We start from the raw sequence: 17273 nt of genomic DNA on the forward strand, positions 1-17273 counted from the left end.
TGGTACTTCATTTTTTATTGAACGTTAAACTGCAAAGTTAGATTTTCAATTTTAGTTGTTCAATACAAAGATAAACTTCTGAAAGCAGTAAGTTAATATCTATAACCTATTTTAATTTGGGTTGTTCAGTGTTCACGTCTGTAAACTGCTCACAACACAAGTTTTTTTTTTTCCTTGACCTAATTATCAAGTATGATTGTATGAACTACTGTCAATGCCCATGTCTTTAATCTACTCAGATGAATTTAATTGGTATAGGTCTGGAAAAACTGTCACACTATAGAAATAATAGAATAGTTATCATAAACTAAAAAAAGATCGATATGTTTTGTGAAATTGATGGCAGTTGGGGACTTGGGGAAGCTTGGGGTGATGTATTTAGTAAAATATTAAAGCAAAAAATTTAATGGGTGGATGTATTAAGTAGGGGATGTGTATTTAGTATTTAGACATGTGTGAATAAAATTTCCCCTTTCTTCCTTCTTGTATCAAAAAAAAAAAAAAAAAAAACAGAAAAAGAAAAAAACCTCTATTTTCTTCTTAATGTTAAATCCGACGACCCATGGAGCCAGTAAAGAGTCCATAGCCGACCCGACCGACCCGACCTAATAAAATAGAGGCGGGACTCCGAAGAGAATTATAACTCAGGCGACTAGTGTTACTCATCTTCTCTCCGATGGCTCAGATTCCCAATTTGGACAATGCTCCTCTCAATCTCACACATCTCAGGTACCCCACTCATCACTACCTCACACAAATCGTCTTCGTTTCTAGCTCGTATCCAATTTCTCTTAACGAATTTTCGTCATTTTCTGATACTATAGGGAACAGTCTCAGAAGGAACTCGTGAACATCCTCAAGAATGTGAGCGAGCTTCACCTCCTCCTTCCTTGTTCAGTTCAATTCAATTCTGTTTAGAATTCAAGATTCTCTCTTCTTTTTTTATACGGTTTGTGATTTTGTTCTGGAATTTGTAGATTCGAGGAAAGAAGTGCTTGGTGGTCGATCCGAAGCTCAGCGGCTCAATCTCGTTGATCATCCAGACTGCAATTCTCAAGGTAATTTTACTACACTGTTCGTATCAATTGAGAATTCGAGTTTTGATGTGTTTTACATGCTGCTTAAGCTAAAATTTGATGATGAGAAGTTGTGATTATGCATACTGGTAGTGTGATTGTTTATGTTCAGCTAATGTGAGCAGAGCTGTAGTGAAGGAGACTCTTTTTTTTTTCGGAGAAATAAGATTGTGATTGCTTTTACTGATACTTATGAGCAGGAACAAGGGGTTGAACTGCGTCATCTTTCGGCTGAGACTATTCAAACCGACTGTTCCAAAGTGGTTTACCTTGTACGCTCGCAGCTCAGTTTGATGAAATACATTAGCTCGCATATTCACAATGATATTTCCAAAGGATTACAGAGAGAATACTTTCTTTATTTTGTCCCTCGCCGTTCGGTTGCTTGTGAGAAGGTGATGCATCCCTTGGCTATTATGAATGAAGTTTACTGGCATAAGTCTGGAGTTTGACGGAAGTAATATGCATGAATTTTAATGTTGAATGATGACAACTGTCACTTTGGTTCTTCAGATCCTCGAGGAGGAAACAGTCCACAACTTGTTGACTATAGGGGAGTACCAGCTATACACTGTTCCGTTGGACGAGGATGTTCTGTCATTTGAACTTGATCAATCTAGCAAGGTATTAGGGAAAAGTCTAATTTATATTTTGGATATGTTTCATTTGTTATTATTTGAGAGTCAGATATTCAAATTTATTCTGCGCTATTTGATCTATATGTATTTACTTGTCCTTTTGGGTGTTTGCATGGTAGGAGAGCCTAGTTGATGGTGATACAAGCTCACTTTGGCATATTGCAAAAGCCATTCACAAGCTCGAGGTTGTAGAAAGTACCTTACACTATTTTTTCCAGCTACTTTATGTTTATTCTTCCGGGGGGGGGGGGGGGGGGGGGTCTGTATGTGATTCATTTGAATCATGTACAAATGTAGCCTTACATTACATATATACTCTATATATACATATATTATATGTAATGTATATATACGCATATGTACAAACCTATAAAACCATGTTACAGTAAAGATGTTTTTGGAGTAGAGCACTATTATCATTAAACTCCCATATACAATATATGTATTTACTCTTGTCTTTGTTCTTGTAGCTTAAAATTTATGCCTTGTATATTGGTCTGCAGTTTTCTTTTGGGGTAATACCAAATGTGAGGGCAAAAGGAAAAGCATCAGTACGTGTTGCTGACATTCTAAACCGCATGCAAGCAGAGGAACCGGTTAACTCACCAGATGTAATTAACCATGACTTTGAGCTCCTTCCATTATAAATTAAAAATGAAACAAAGGTTCTTGTCATAAGAGATAAAATATGTAAATTTCACATTATATAAAGCTTAAGTTTAAAGCTTTCCACTTATCTATTGTTTGTGACTTCAGGTGGTTGTTCCAGAGATAAATACACTCATCCTTTTAGATCGTGAGGTTAACCTCTCTCTCTCTCTCTCTCTCTCTCTCTGTATGTTTAATTGTCACCAAAGGATCTGATCAAGGTTACAATGGAAATTTTATATGTTTTTCATTGTAGAATAATTTCTATGATGCAATCATATCCTGTGTGGCTTTTCTTTAAAATGGTCTATTCATTGGATGTAGGTGGACATGGTTACTCCCATGTGTACTCAGTTAACATACGAGGGGCTTCTGGATGAGGTAAGCAATTGTAAAATTGAATATGTAATGCAGTGAAAGACATGACATGCCTATAGTAGGTATGGCAAGGATATGTGAAAGTTTTGAGTCATCCGACTTGTGACTTTGCTAGTTCAATTGGCATGGTCAAAAAAGAGGAGAACAAATGCAAGTCTTTTGAATAACTCAAGTTCTTGGAATGATTTTTTTTTCTTTCCCATAAAAGTAAATATTGACATCAGGACTGTTCTGATTAACTAAACCTAGATTTGTAAGCAACTGAACTTCAAGGAGTGCAAGCCGATAATTTATTCTTATTTGTATTGGTATAATTCTTAATGAGAAAAGTTTTCTTTGTTAATGGAAAATAAAGGACAATGGTTGTTTTCGGTAGTCAGAAATAGTTATAAGCTATCCCTAATAGTTCCACTGCAGTTTTTGCATATCAGTAATGGTTCTGTAGAGGTTGATGCATCCATGATGGGTGGCCAACAAGAGGGAAAGAAGATGAAAGTTCCACTTAATTCAAGGTGATTCCCTTATTTTGTACTCTCATTGGAGTCTTTTAGTACTTCTGTAACCGATTGTCTCAAATGGAGGCACCATCCTAATATTTCATCGTGAATAGTAATCTTTAAATGATTTCCCTTTTTCCATTGTCCTTAGTTTTTCTGGTCACTTATTGGCGTATTGTTAATTTCAGTGACAAGCTGTTTAAAGAGACAAGAGATCTCAACTTTGAAGTTGTTGTCCAGGTTGATCTATATTCTCTGTTAAAACTGTTGTATTTCTTTGTTTGTATGTTTTTTTCTTCCTCCAAACTAGTGCTTTAAAAACAGAAGAAGCATTATTTCCTTCCTTTGAATTCAACTTCTTAGTTGCTACCTTCAGTACGATTGCAGATTCTACGTCAAAAAGCAACATCCATGAAGCAGGACTACACTGAGGTGACTTCAAATGTAAGTGAATGTCACTAGCTGACCGCTTGCCTCTCATGAGATGTCATTGTTATCTCAGTTTTCTGTTCATTAGCCTGATATATTACCCAAATCTAGTCATTCTAATGGAAGTGTTATATGATAATGCTTATAGAGCCAGACAGTTTCTGAATTGAAGGATTTTGTCAAAAAGCTGAACTCGTTGCCAGAAATGACTGTAAGTAATATTTCATTTTCTTTTAGTAGTTCATCCAGAGAGTTTAATTTTCTGATTGCTGGAAATTTTTGCTTTAGAGGCACATAAATCTTGCTCAGCATCTGACGACTATCACATCAAAGTCCTCTTTCCTTGGACAACTTGACATGGAACACACAATTATTGAGGGTCAGAGTTTTGACATGTAAGCTGTATTTTGATTATTATTCAAACATTATGCTTCTCATTTTCAATTTTCTAGGAGGCAAGAAGCCATATAATCTTAAGTACCAATACCATGGTAGGTTCCAGTGTAACAATTAACCTGCATTTTCTTGCTTCTTATCTTCAAAAGCACCTTCTTTAAGCTTGATCATTGAAATTGCTATTGCCTGAACAAGTTAAACGTAGTATCTCCTGAGCCGCACACTCACAGTGATAATGATTGTGTACCTTAGTTGAATTGAATTCGTAGGAGTCATGTATGAATTATACTTATGAAGACAATAAAAAGTTAAATGTAATATCTCCTGTACAAATTTAAGTTATACCTTACTTGAAACTGAATCAAGGTTTCAGCAGCTTGTAATTCTGAGTTGATTGTATGTCTTTAGCTGGGTTTTCATGGTATGCTAAAAAGATACGTAATTGTAGCTGATAAAGAGGATTAATTTCAGATCAAATAAACTCATCTGAGTACTTATATCCATCCGTAAGTCAGAAATGGTTGTATGTATTATTTCCTGTTTAAGATCATTATAAACTACTTGTCTGATGTGCACCATTTGATATACATTCTTTATGGTTTTCTATCTGTAGGAAATATGCCCCGGTCTTGGTGTTTGCTTTAGAATTATTCATTTTGAGAACCATGAATATATTTATTTCTTCTCACTTGTTGTATGTATTGGCTCAGTCCGCTAAATTGATATGCATCCATGAAACTGATATGGTTTATTTATGCAGGTGCTTAGAATACATTGAAGAACTGATCCATAAGCAGGAGCCCCTTGTAACTGTCCTCCGTCTCCTCATCTTATTTTCCATCACAAATTCTGGGTTGCCTAAGAAGAATTTTGACTATTTGAGGCGAGAATTGCACTTATTGTATTATATTCCTGTTTATTCCAATCTAATTCCCTTGGTTTTATATGTCTGATATTAAATTATTTTTGTTTGGTTTAGGAGGGAACTACTTCATAGTTATGGGTTTGAGCACATGGTTACATTGAAAAATCTAGAGAAAGCTGGATTGTTTAAAAAGCAGGTTCGTTTTTATTTCACACTTACACAAGCAGCTGCTAGTTTACTTGAAATAAGTTAATAACTGGCGAACACAAAAAGGAACATCGGATTTATTATAGATCATCTGAATCCTGCAGGAGACAAAAACCAACTGGCTGACAGTTAAGCGTGCATTGCAACTCGTTGTTGAAGACACTGACACTGCAAAGTACTGTGCTCTTTGAATCTACTTTTTATTCATCCTTAATACTTACTAGTGTCTTTTTGGATGGTACCATATTGATGGTGTGTGGGAGATGAGCTTATAAGTGGAGACCCATTGTCTTATATATGATAGTCCACAATATAGAGAGTTCTCATTAGAGTATTGTGGTGTCTGATATCCTTAGCTTCAGAAAATTGAACAATTTGACATTTAATTTGGGTATGTTATTGACACACCTTAAAAGTCAATCTACATCCCCTATTCACTCTTTTTTTTCTTCTTTTAATCTAACTTCTTCTTCTATTTTTTTTTTATAACTTATTGTTCTACCCCGTCAAAGTACTTGCGTAGTATTTTATTGGACTATACTATCCTTCCTTGACAAACTTTTGTGGAAATTTTCTTATTCACAGCCCCAATGACATCGCCTATGCCTTTTCTGGATATGCGCCTCTTAGCATTCGCCTCGTCCAGCACGCTGTTAGATCTGGATGGTGAGCCTAATTCTTTGACTGTTAAAATATGCAGCAAGCTAGTTTTGTTTGTTCATTTTCTTATCTCAACAGTTCTCATCATATCTGTTTCACTATGAGCATATATTCTGTAACTCTTTGCCATTTATTGTAATTTCTTTCTTGGAAACTACAGAACTTGGTGAAATCATATTGTTTTTTGTCTGTAAAAGGGACCAATTATATTGCTGATATAAGCAAGTTGAATGTGATGAGTGTAAACTTCTAGGTTTGTATGCATGGAAAGTGGATAAGTTAATGCTCATATTTTAGTATAATCAAAAGTTCTAATAATACAATCAATTTGGTCAGAACTAGGTTGGATATAAAATTCAAGTGTTAAGTGGAGTTTCCCATTTATACATGATTGACTTTATTCCCTTGAGAACTTCGTTATACCAGAATTTTTCATTAGAGTTAGATAGAGGTTGCCAGTGTTGATGTGATATGATGTCGGGCTTTCTCTTAATAGAAACTCCACTTTCTGTAAAGTTTTCGCCATAGGTTTTAAATTTAGCAATGGACTATCACAACTTACTGTACAAAGAAGCTTGCATAGAAAAGGAGAGCCTCTTCTAAGCATGTGGTTAAATTCCTGTGGCTTCCTATACTGAGCTTAAGGCCCATCATGTTTTTCCCCTCACTCCTTTTCATATTGCATTAGCTTTGATCCATATGAATGTGGTTTTTGTGCTCTAACATGAAACTTTTTATGGTTCAGGCGTCCTATTGAAGAGATTCTGAAGCTGTTACCTGGACCACATTCAGAGACAAAGAGAGTCAGTTCATTTATCTCTTGTTTTTTCTTCTTTTCTTCTTTTTTGTTTGCATGTTTGCTTTCTATTACTGTTTTCTCTGTGTGCCTCTGTTTTATTTACATATTAAGTTGTCCTTTTTCTTGTAATACTTTACAGGGTCGATTCTCAAGCAGTGCATCATTTGACACTTTGCAGGGGGCGGCGAACAATGTAGACAAGTATGTGCCAACTGCTCTTTTTTCAATGACGTTTTTTTTTTTGGGTCAAATATAAGATTCTAGAATGAGCACTGTATTTGTTGATATCCAGTGAATTGTGCTGGGTTATTTCACATGAATACCTGGTTCAGATTCTGAACTTCAGACGCACTAACTTTCGTAGTTTGGATAAGACTTATATAGTTTTCTGCAATATGTTGATCAACAGATCTGGCTAAAAGCAACTTCCACCATTTTCATTGCTTTTACAAAAGTATTACTGCAGAGTTTTGTATAGTTGCGTGCTACTATCTTGTACTTCATTTTCACATGCCTTGATATAACCCAGGGTAGCTGATGGGAGGCGCTCCCTTGTGCTTGTCGTCTTCATCGGAGGTGTAACATTTGCAGAGATTTCTGCCCTTCGATTTCTCAGTTCTCAGGTAATCTTAATGGTTAGCAGATAAGGAATTATGATATTTCATTTGCTTAAACAATTTGGTACTTGGATATGTTGAAGAACATTCGAGGAACTGTTTTATTTGTTTATTAATTCGGGCCTTTTGGTCTGGCAATCCATGCTATTATATCTTCTCACAGTTGTCTTCTTGTTTTCCTGATATATGTTAATTTGGGTCTTGTAGGAAGGAATGGCGTATGATTTGATAGTTGGGACAACAAAAATAGTCAGTGGCCATAGCTTGACGGAAACTTTTGTGGGGAAGATGGATGACCTGTAAATTTTTGACATCTTATTCTCGTTTTTTTCTGTCTCATAGAGATGGATATAGAAGCTTGTAGGCGTGAAATTGAATCCATTATGGATAAATGGTAATGCAATTTTTGGTGTTCTGAGATCAAACATGTGTTTGCTTTTCCATCTGTTTCCTCATACTGATATAGATTGAGCAATTTCGGTCTTCACATGTTTCTCAAGGATTTATTTGGGTATGAACAAATAAGACATTCCCCATTGTGTAAAGGCATTCGGAACAATGTGATCAATTTGGAGGGCCTCATCATGAAAACATAAATCTAGACTGAACAACTTAACAAATGCTGATTGATGGGTAGTTCCCTGTAGTTCTTATCCGGTTGGATGTGTTCATTTCTACATCTGCAAATGCAGAAAGCTTGAAGAATTAGACCTCTATTTTTTTTTTGCCATTTTCATTATACTTTTTAGCGGCAAGTTCTTAAGACCAGTTCTACTGGTCTCGATTCTGGAAAGGTCAGCCATGTTGAAAAGCAGAAGAATCAAGATTTTTCTTACATTAAATACACCTTGAATGCTCAACATACAAATCCCTTGAATGTTCTACGTATACCCTTTTTACATCACCACCAATTAAATCAATATAGTACAAGTACGACAATAGTTTCTCTGTGCATTCGGCAGTTGATCTACAAACTATACATTCTTTCATCCTAAAATAGTGCTAGGAAGTGAACATGAACCTTGGAGATTTATGGACTAGCAGGGTCATCGATTCGTTGAAGGAGCTCTAAAACATTTCCAGCTTTTCTCTTGGCCCTATCAGTGCCATTTTCTGAAAGTTCCTGCAATGCTTCTTCTGCACCAAGTTCCCTTGCTAGTTTCAACTGCTGCAAATCACCTGTGCATAATGACCATAACACAGCAGCAGCATTCTCCCGGTTCCGTGGGAAACCAGTTCGTATAACTTCCACCAAAACTGGGATTGCCTCAGCTTGAGCAATTGCCACCTTTCCTTCGTGATGGCTCGCCAGAATGGCCAGGATTGCAAGAGCTTCATCCACCATCCCACTTCCCGCATCCTTGAGCAATCTCATCAGCGGGGTCACAATACCAGCCCTTACAGCCCTGGCCTTGTTTCCCTGGTAGATCGAAAGATTGAATATAGCTGTAGCAGCATCCTTTTTTCCTCTTGGAGTCCCCTCGCAGAGCAATTTTATAAGGGCTGGGATAGCCCCAGCAGCTCCAATTTGCACCTTGTTCTCATCTACTACAGACAAGCTGAAAAGGGTTGCAGCTGCATTTTCTCTAGCCTCCATGCTACCATTTTTCAAAACTTCTACTATATCAGGTATAGCTCCTGCAATGACAATTGCTCCCTTGTTACTCTCATTTATTGAAAGGTTAAGGAGTGCTGTAACGGCGTGCTCTTGGGTCCGAGGATCTGGGGAGGATAGAAGCTCAACAAGGAGTGGGATGGCTCCTGCATCAGCAATACACACTCTATTATCTGCATTCCTTTTTGCCAGCAAGCGGAGCTCTCCAGCAGCTGCTCTTTGTTCATCTGAACTCCCCTTTGCCAATTTTTCTAATAAAGAATCAATAGAAGCACGATCACAGTCTGAAACACTGCATCCTGGTTTTTTGCTTTTATTCCCTTGCTTTTTGGGTAGCTCAACGCCATTGCTCTCGCACCACAAAGCAATTAGACTCTTCAGAACATAGTTTGGGGTTATGGCCGTGTGCAATAATGTCTGCTGTGTTTTGGGACAGGTTTTGTGTCCAGCATCCAACCACTTCTGAATACAGGATCTTTCATACGTCTGTAAAAGTCAGTAAAATTGTTAACTACAATGAGTAAAATAAAGCTGTACCTGTAATTTTTTTAATGAACTTCCAGGTTGTACCTGTCCAGTAGATACAATGACAGGATCTTTCATCAATTCTAGAGATATTGGACACCGGAAATCATCTGGGATAACTGGAGATCTGTGCTTGATTGTGCCCTTGTCACGTTCAGAGCTGTCAATTTCTGGGTTTTCTGTCACCACATAGTCATTTAGCTTCTTAAAAAGAGCTTGCATCTGTTCAAACTGGTCCCCTAGATCTCCGCCACTTGCTATAACCAATTCATGGAAAGCAAGTGACTCTTGTTTCAGATCGTTGATGGTTCTGAGGTGCAGCTTCTCCGAAAGTCTCTTAATTATTGCAGTATCAGCATCTTTATCTCGCACTGCTATGACTAAATCCATCTCTAGTTGTGAGTCAAGAGTGTCCATTTTTTCCTTTGCTCTTTTAAATTGAGCATGTACTAGTTCAATCTGAAAAGTTAAGGGGGCAGTACCTGTTGTTACTACTTTAGAAAATCAATAACCCATAATTTGCCTCTACTCACATTTTGAAGTTTACAAAGATAGTGAGCTTCTATCTTAAAAGTAGCAGAACCACAGTACCTGTTCGCAGACCTCCTCTGACATATCAAAGTTTCCATAAGGAATTTTACTCAATGCTGCTTCAATTTTAACCGTCATTTGGTGAAATTTAGCAATAACCTTGTCTCTTTCCAAAGCCTGTGACATGAAGAAAACCCTGTCAACCTTTATATCATTTAAGATGTTTGCAAGACAAAAAAAAATAGTCATTAACGGAATGTACGATTTTCTATCATACAAATTAGTGTTTGAAGCATATATAGATGCACTTTGATATATTATTCCATGGATGTGCTTAATTTGAGATAAACATGAAGCTTTAGAGGAGTTGTTTGTTCATGGAATTAGGCCATCAAGATTTGCCTCCTGCTTCACTGGCTAAAAGAGTGTCAGTCTGTTAAGTGGCTATCAAGGAGCCAACACGTTGGATCAAATCATGCCTGGAGCATAAACTTTGATAGTCAGGGAATGGAGTTTTCTACTTGGATAACCTTTGTTTCCAATCAGTTTGAGATGAGATTTGTAATTTCATAATCAGAAAATAGTTACAAAACTTATGTAATCCCCAATTAAAGCCAACAAGAAAAATAAATAAAAAAGCCACTATAAACGTGGATGCTCTTACTATGAACTCCATAAACCAAAAAGCAGGTCTGATATTTTTCTCAGTACTGAAAAAAATTCCTAGCAGATTTCTACATCTTCCTCTAGTGACAAATCATTCTCGATGTGAAGCATTTGGAAAATCTCCTCATCTCTATTCTCTCTAATAATATCTGCAAGCCTTTGAATCGATTGATCCAGCAAATCCTTAATGTTGAGTAGTATCCAGCCTCTATGAGGTCAATGAGAACAACTACTTCGAGTACCTTAACAAATTCAGCATCCCACTCTTTGAGTTGTTCTTTAGTATTTTCACCCCCTGCACGCTTCTTAAACCACTCCATCACAATGCCTAGAATGCTGGCGTCTACATTTGCAGATGACATCACATTGAAGGCACCGGTATCCTCCACCATGTTCTTAACGGTTTCAAACATCACTACCACACCCTTTTCTACATTGAATACTTCCTCATCTCAACTCCTCAACCTCACAATCCCACTCTTTGTCGACGACATGGTGTTCAAGTACTCAATATGCTATAGAAAACACTTGGTGCATAGAAATAGTATCTATCAATGCCTAGAAATAGTTGAGCAATCTCCTAATCTCAATCGAAAAAGATTCCTAAATCCTAACCCTTTCTTCTCAACACTGTAAAATTCAAAACTACACACAAAGTAGATAACCGAAACAAAACAAAACAAAACAGTGTACCTGATAAAGCTTGCTGCCTTGGTTGACCGACTTGATGAGCTCCATAGCCGAACACAAAGCCTCTCCCAGCGATTCAAAAGCCTCAACTTCTTCTTCCCCAAGCTCCTTATCACTATCCCTCAACTCCTCAAACAAAGGACTCAACAGCTTCACCCTCCTCACGAAATTCCCATACATCTTCCTAAACACGTTCCGGCACTCCGGCAACTCGGCAATCGCCTTCACCGAGTCAACGAGTTGACTCAGCACCGACCTCCCCGGATCGTCCTCCGTCAGACCCATGTCGGATTCCGACCCGAATTGGACGAAAACAGATTGAAATGAGAGGTTTGGATACAAATTAAGACGACCCAGATGATGGAATCGAAGTAATAAGACCGGGATTGTATTGTCAAGAAAGAGAGGGGCAAAATCGGAATGTGAAAATAAACGCCATGGATGGTGAAAGACTCGAACTTTCTGATCAAGAACCGGTTTTGGGTTGTGGGTTTTTATACAATGCGAGTGATTAGATGGATTTGAAAAAGAACAAAGCTTTTGGATTTGAATAATCAAATTATTGGGTTTGAGAGTATGTAATGGAATCAATTACTCTAATCCTGGTTGACTGTTGAGAAGTAGAAGAAGCAAAAGGGGAGATGAGATCATTTGTGACCAAATTTATGCCTAACTTTTGTGACGAAATTGCCCTTTCACACCAATCAGGACTTTTTCCCATTGCAGGGGAACCATTCCTGGAATTTTAATCGCAGAATTGGAATTTAAAAATGCATTTGGAATTTGAAAATGTATCTGAAACCATCAAAGTCAATTGGATTTGAAGCTTCCTTGGATATTTCTGGTAATCTGAAACCAGACCTGGTTATGTTTTCAATGTTTGGAATATTGTTGTGTACGTGTTTGTGGATTTGTTTTCGAGTGAGAATATATAGGGACAGTACCGATATAGAAAATGAAAGAAGAGGACTGGTTTGGTGGACTGGGTAAATTCTAGTTCGCGCGCATAATTACCTAGCACCACCGCCAAGATTTAGCTATATTTTAATCCAACGGCTTGGGTGCTCTGGGCTCGACTTCATTTTCTGGCTCGAGTAAGAAAAAAAGAAAACAGAAAGAAAACGAGTGTTACACTATTACAGTAAAAGTGCATAAAAGTTTGAAAATACAGATCATTTGATGTTATGACTTCTTTTCTATGCACGTTATTATCACTATTGAGATGAAACAGAGGAGCACAATCTTAATCTTTTTCTTTTTTGGCAATAAGTCAATGAAGTATTTGGACGAGGGAGACCGTCCACCAACCCATAAACATTATAAACCACCTATGACTTGCAAAATCTCAAATAAAGCTAACACATTCACTTTTATCTTCATCTTCTCGTAGACTCTGGGCAACCTACCAATGAGGGTCTTGTGGATGTTGAGACTCGAACTTAGGTGGGGGTTCCACTCAAGTAAGTGTCTTACCATCTCTGTCAACTCTGATCTAATTTAAGTGGGTGTTTGATGTTTTCTTTGACATCATTTCAAATGCCTCTTGAATTTCGTCTCAATTATTTAAATTATTTATATAAAGTGATTAACCTGCCTCATCATATACAATAACCTAATGTTTGAGAAACAACCACCTCTTCTTCTAAATAAGCCAAACTGTACTTCGCAACATAATGATTCACTATGGTATTTTTGTTATTATTGGAATGGAAATCACTTGGGGTGAAAAGGATTACGCACCTTCTAAAATCTAAATCAGCTTTGAACTAGGAAGCTGCTAAGCTTTGGCCGGTAAAGAAAAAGAAGCCACAAGAGGCTTAGTCAAATACTACGCGTGGGTTGGCGCCGGCCACTCAACAAAACGCAGCGTGTCACCGTCTAGCTGATGTGGAAGAATCATCCAATGAGCGGCCATGACGAGGATCAGACCCACCACACTTGCTTTCTAGATTCTTCTTTCTTGACTTCAAGATTACCTTGATGGACAACTACCATTTATCAATGTTTAAATTTAGTCGTTAAAGATGCCTATTGTAAAGTACTAGCCTTCTTGCACTTGCGGTCCTGTGCGTGTACGCGAGTGCAGAAGTAAGGGCATCTCCAACAGACTAGTTATTTCAATAAAAAGTTATAAATTTGGCTAATTTGAGATATTTTAGCACTCTAGCATAATAGCTATATGAAAGTAAAATTTGGCTTTTGCTAAAATCTCTAGCTAAATTTAGCTAGGAGGAGAGAGAAAATAACAAAAAGCTAAACACTCCACGTTCAATTTTTTTAGTTTAGCTAACACTACTGGAGGAAAAGCTAGAAATTTACTACCTAAATTTAACTTTTAAATGATTTAGCTAAAAAAATAGCTTTTACTGTTGGAGATGCTCTAACATGTTCATGCGTGCCGATTGTGTTTTGGAAAAATACATTTTGCATTATTTTTTAGATAGATAGATGTGTTTTATAACTTTTATTCATTTTCATTATTAGAGGTTGTTTATGATTAAATTTTTGTCGGCAAACCCATATCTCTTTTTGTAACATTTCATAAATAAAATTAAAGATCACAAACACAAAATGAATAACATAGAGTTAACACAAAAATTATAGTTTTGTTCATCTATAATGAAAAAGGCACCTCCTCTCCATAACAAAAACGAGGGTCGAAAAGCGAATCGCTCAATAATTGTGCGCGCTTCATCCTTTCAAAAAAACTGCAGTATGAAAACTTCTGGGATCGATCTCTTCAAGTGCTTTCCTTTGAGCCCTCTCCGCAATCGCTTCGCGCATATGATTCCCCAACTCCTTGATGTCCAGATAGTTTGCAGTTATCAGGAGATGCAAGAGAACGTCTATATCGAGTCCCTCCACAAATTGGTACTGTTTTAGGGTGCTCTTCGTGACGTGATTGTCACACCACTCTCTTACCATGGCTAGGGTTTTGGAATCCACTTGTTCCAGTGGAAGTATCACCACTTGGTCGTCTTGGAACCTATTTAGCATTGTCTGAATGGTTTTGGACATGGCTATCATGCACTCGGCTGCTTCGAACACTTCGTTGTTCGAGCTCCGCAATCTCACAACATTTGACATGGTGTGATCAAAGTAAGTGACTATTAAGGCAAAGAGAGAAAATTACAAATTAAAGGCTATGGAAGGGTAGAAAAGCTTAATTGGAATAGAAGTATATATGCAGATGCCGATACTTGGGCAGTTTCCTAACTTTAATTGGAGCAGAACTATATTTCCTTTTGTGTTCTTTTCTTTTCTTGTTGGTAAAGAACTCTCTAGCTTTAGGAGAATAGAATTAAGCCCCAAGTCAAGCGCGCACGTGCTTAGTCGTTGAGGTTAAACACAATGCCAATTGAGAACTATAAATGTTACACAATAAAACACAAACATATTTAGGCAAATAAAATCTAATACAAAACCTATAAATATATAACACAACTCTCGGATACCAAAGATGTTTTTTTCTCTCAAACACATCATCATATACCTTGGCCTAGAAGAATTTTTCTCTTGGCACTTTTGCTCAACTCACATAGCACTTTCCGATGCTTGCATGAGTTGCATAAAATGAAATCATCTGCTGGCAATAATTTATAGACACCTCGCATTTGTGATAGATAATGGTCTTTAGTTTGTCTTCCTTCCTATTCAAATTTCAGCAGCAAAAATTGATGAACACTAAACTTACCTTCAATATCAACCACTGGGCGTAATGATTTAATTGTTGTGCCTAAACGTATTGCCTACCAGTCCATGACTATGCAGTAGCATTACTATCAAGTGAGTCACAGTTAGATTTAATTACACCACTCAACAGAAATTAGGTGACTCTCCATTAATCCCTGATTTCCCCTATTATAGCTAATTAATTAGCTATATAACTAAGACAACATATATATAGTAGCAATCATGAGTGTAAACTTACATTAAGCTATTGGTGAAGTAGTTGGTTTACATTGAGTATTGATAAATATTAAATAATAAGTTAAGAGTTTTCTACCTCTCATGTTTCTTGTGATGAAGGAACAATGCGTTGAATAAATGTAATGGAGGTGATCACGATAATGGGTTGAAGAAATTTAATTTGTAGGCTATTACATGCACTGTAAGGTTCATATTTCCAAATAGTAGATAGCCTTGATGACAACACACTTATGGTGCTCAATTGCACTGCTTCATGCAGTCAATGATTTCAAAAGAAGAAGATGAATAATCTGAAAGAATTTCCAAACCAGCAAAAGTTTGCAGACGCAGATCAGACTTAGCATGCATGATGAACCAGAGCAGCCTTAGATGAATCCATTGATTCCATTCTTTAGGCTTAAAGGAAGGAGACAAAGAAATTAAATTCGCTCACTCACCTTCCTCCACTTATCCCTCCGGTTTGGAGGAAGATGTGGATTAAACGTTGCAATGATTTTGTCCTGACAATTTCGGCTGACCCAGTATCAAATCCAAACGATTGCGTTATGCTAGTCATCTATGAGGAATTAATGGTGTCAATTGGCTTTCATTAGACTTGGCCAAGACGCAACGTGGACTTATGTGGATCCAAGTGTTTGGCCTCATGCCGGTGATAATCTTCTCGGGCTCTGTTGATTTTTCGAAGTCACTCACATTGGGGATAGATTGTATGCTCTTAATTTGTGGAACGAACTTTATTCATTTGATATTAGTTACTGCGGAACTTTATTCATTTGCCATTTTCATCATATATACTTTAACTTCGATGAAAATAGCAAACGTGCATTAGGTTTTCAGGTTGGATTTTGTCAAGGGAGAGTGGATTGAGAACACATTCAGAATCTTGCTCTCTTAGTTGGTGACATGCAGTTCTACGATATCTATCTTAGATTCAAAATTTTCAGGTGTCAACCAAATTACATATATATATATTTCACACATAATTGTCATTGTGTTCGTAGATCCACCCATTTTCATAATTTTGGTGTTTATGATCTAAAAAAGAAAAGAAATTATTCAAAAAAGAAAAAGAAAAAAAAAGAAGGGTTTTCTCAGCCTTATGCTGCATATGCTAAGGCCCTTCTGAAGATGGCCAGTAAGTGAGTAAACCGACAATCTAGGTTATGTCAATTTTTCAGTTGTAAGAGTATGAAGAGCGAGATCAAGTACTGCATTTTGTTTCCTTTTAAGTACTCTTAAAAGATTTATAAATTTGTTCCTCTCCTGTCAAGCCAGAGGAAGAACTACTGCAATTAATCATCCATCTTCAATCTCGGCTTTTATATATGTCGAAAAGATATCTTCTTAATTACATTCAAATGACTTGGAATTTCGTTTCTAGTGATATATACAATTCAACATTTAATAATTTATTGTTAAAAGTTTATAAACCCTATACTTTCCGCTTGATAGTTTCATACTCTGGTTGTTCAAAATGATAATTTCATGATCAACTATTTCTCATATATATGTACCAGTTTTTTTTTTTGGAGGAGCATATATATGTACCAGTTCATTCGAACTATGTGCTAAATTTTGCATTTTTACTTCCTAAGGGCAACTCCAACCTTGGGACTAAAAATCAGAATTTGATCAAGTTTGAGACTTCTCATCTCCAACCTTGATTTTTAGGGGGGTCTGGTCTCATAAAAATGAGACTTGGGGCCATTTGAAGTCTCAAAATTGAGACTTTTCCAGGACTGAGACCGATGAACAGTGGTCTGGGACCACAAGCCCGCCTGACCCAGCCCAATAGAGAGAGAGACGCGCTGGAGATTGAAGAGGAGAAGGACGCGCGGAAAAAAGAAGGGGGGAGGAAGAGAACGCGCGCAGACGCGCTGGAGAGAGAAAAGTCAGATTTGATGCTTTCTGCTCCAGTGGGCCCGCCATGCTGGGCTGTCTGCTGCCTACCGTTGGGAGCTGCAACGGTCAAAACACGAACGGCTGAGATCGCTCCATTTTGAAAATGGACGGTCTGATGTGCCTTGAATTTTTTTTTTTTTTTTATTCAAACGGATCTATTTTCAATCTGATGGCTCAGATTTGAGGGAAAAAAATTTATCAACG

At 37.2% G+C, this 17273-nt stretch overlaps 3 protein-coding genes across 3 annotated transcripts; 1 reads left to right on the top strand and 2 right to left on the bottom strand.

The window, feature by feature from the left end:
* The first annotated feature begins 608 nt into the window (after positions 1-608).
* LOC112182342 (vacuolar protein-sorting-associated protein 33 homolog) lies at positions 609-7635 on the top strand. The gene is made up of 22 exons (XM_024320822.2): positions 609-729; positions 825-864; positions 978-1058; positions 1277-1471; positions 1590-1700; positions 1834-1899; positions 2218-2325; positions 2471-2515; positions 2687-2743; positions 3158-3252; positions 3426-3477; positions 3625-3681; positions 3815-3877; positions 3955-4061; positions 4823-4945; positions 5042-5123; positions 5239-5309; positions 5720-5800; positions 6540-6597; positions 6733-6794; positions 7123-7216; positions 7418-7635. Exons 1-22 carry the CDS (start codon positions 677-679, stop codon positions 7511-7513), a joined length of 1797 nt encoding a protein of 598 aa, XP_024176590.1. The 5' UTR covers positions 609-676; the 3' UTR covers positions 7514-7635.
* A 379-nt stretch (positions 7636-8014) lies between these two features.
* LOC112182341 (U-box domain-containing protein 14) lies at positions 8015-12105 on the bottom strand. The gene is made up of 4 exons (XM_024320821.2): positions 11241-12105; positions 9942-10058; positions 9396-9809; positions 8015-9311 (listed from the first exon to the last, which is right to left on the bottom strand). The coding sequence occupies exons 1-4, from the start codon at positions 11520-11522 to the stop codon at positions 8241-8243; spliced, it is 1884 nt and encodes a 627-aa protein (XP_024176589.1). The 5' UTR covers positions 11523-12105; the 3' UTR covers positions 8015-8240.
* A 1823-nt stretch (positions 12106-13928) lies between these two features.
* LOC112169809 (SKP1-like protein 14) lies at positions 13929-14324 on the bottom strand. Its single transcript, XM_024306866.1, has one exon. It carries the CDS (start codon positions 14322-14324, stop codon positions 13929-13931), a length of 396 nt encoding a protein of 131 aa, XP_024162634.1.
* Positions 14325-17273: the final 2949 nt, after the last annotated feature.

Source organism: Rosa chinensis, chromosome 1, assembly GCF_002994745.2.
Source record: "Rosa chinensis cultivar Old Blush chromosome 1, RchiOBHm-V2, whole genome shotgun sequence".
Lineage (NCBI taxonomy): Eukaryota > Viridiplantae > Streptophyta > Magnoliopsida > Rosales > Rosaceae > Rosa > Rosa chinensis.

Coding starts and splice junctions, on each gene's coding strand:
- LOC112182341 (XM_024320821.2), bottom strand. CDS start 11,522: ATGGGTCTGACGGAGGACGATCCGGGGAGGTCGGTGCTGAGTCAACTC. Junction 9,810..9,941: donor CAGAGGAGGTCTGCGAACAG/GTACTGTGGTTC, acceptor TTAACTTTTCAG/ATTGAACTAGTACATGCTCA. Junction 9,312..9,395: donor TCATTGTATCTACTGGACAG/GTACAACCTGGA, acceptor TGACTTTTACAG/ACGTATGAAAGATCCTGTAT.
- LOC112182342 (XM_024320822.2), top strand. CDS start 677: ATGGCTCAGATTCCCAATTTGGACAATGCTCCTCTCAATCTCACACAT. Junction 1,701..1,833: donor AACTTGATCAATCTAGCAAG/GTATTAGGGAAA, acceptor TTTGCATGGTAG/GAGAGCCTAGTTGATGGTGA. Junction 3,878..3,954: donor ACTCGTTGCCAGAAATGACT/GTAAGTAATATT, acceptor TTTTTGCTTTAG/AGGCACATAAATCTTGCTCA.
- LOC112169809 (XM_024306866.1), bottom strand. CDS start 14,324: ATGTCAAATGTTGTGAGATTGCGGAGCTCGAACAACGAAGTGTTCGAA.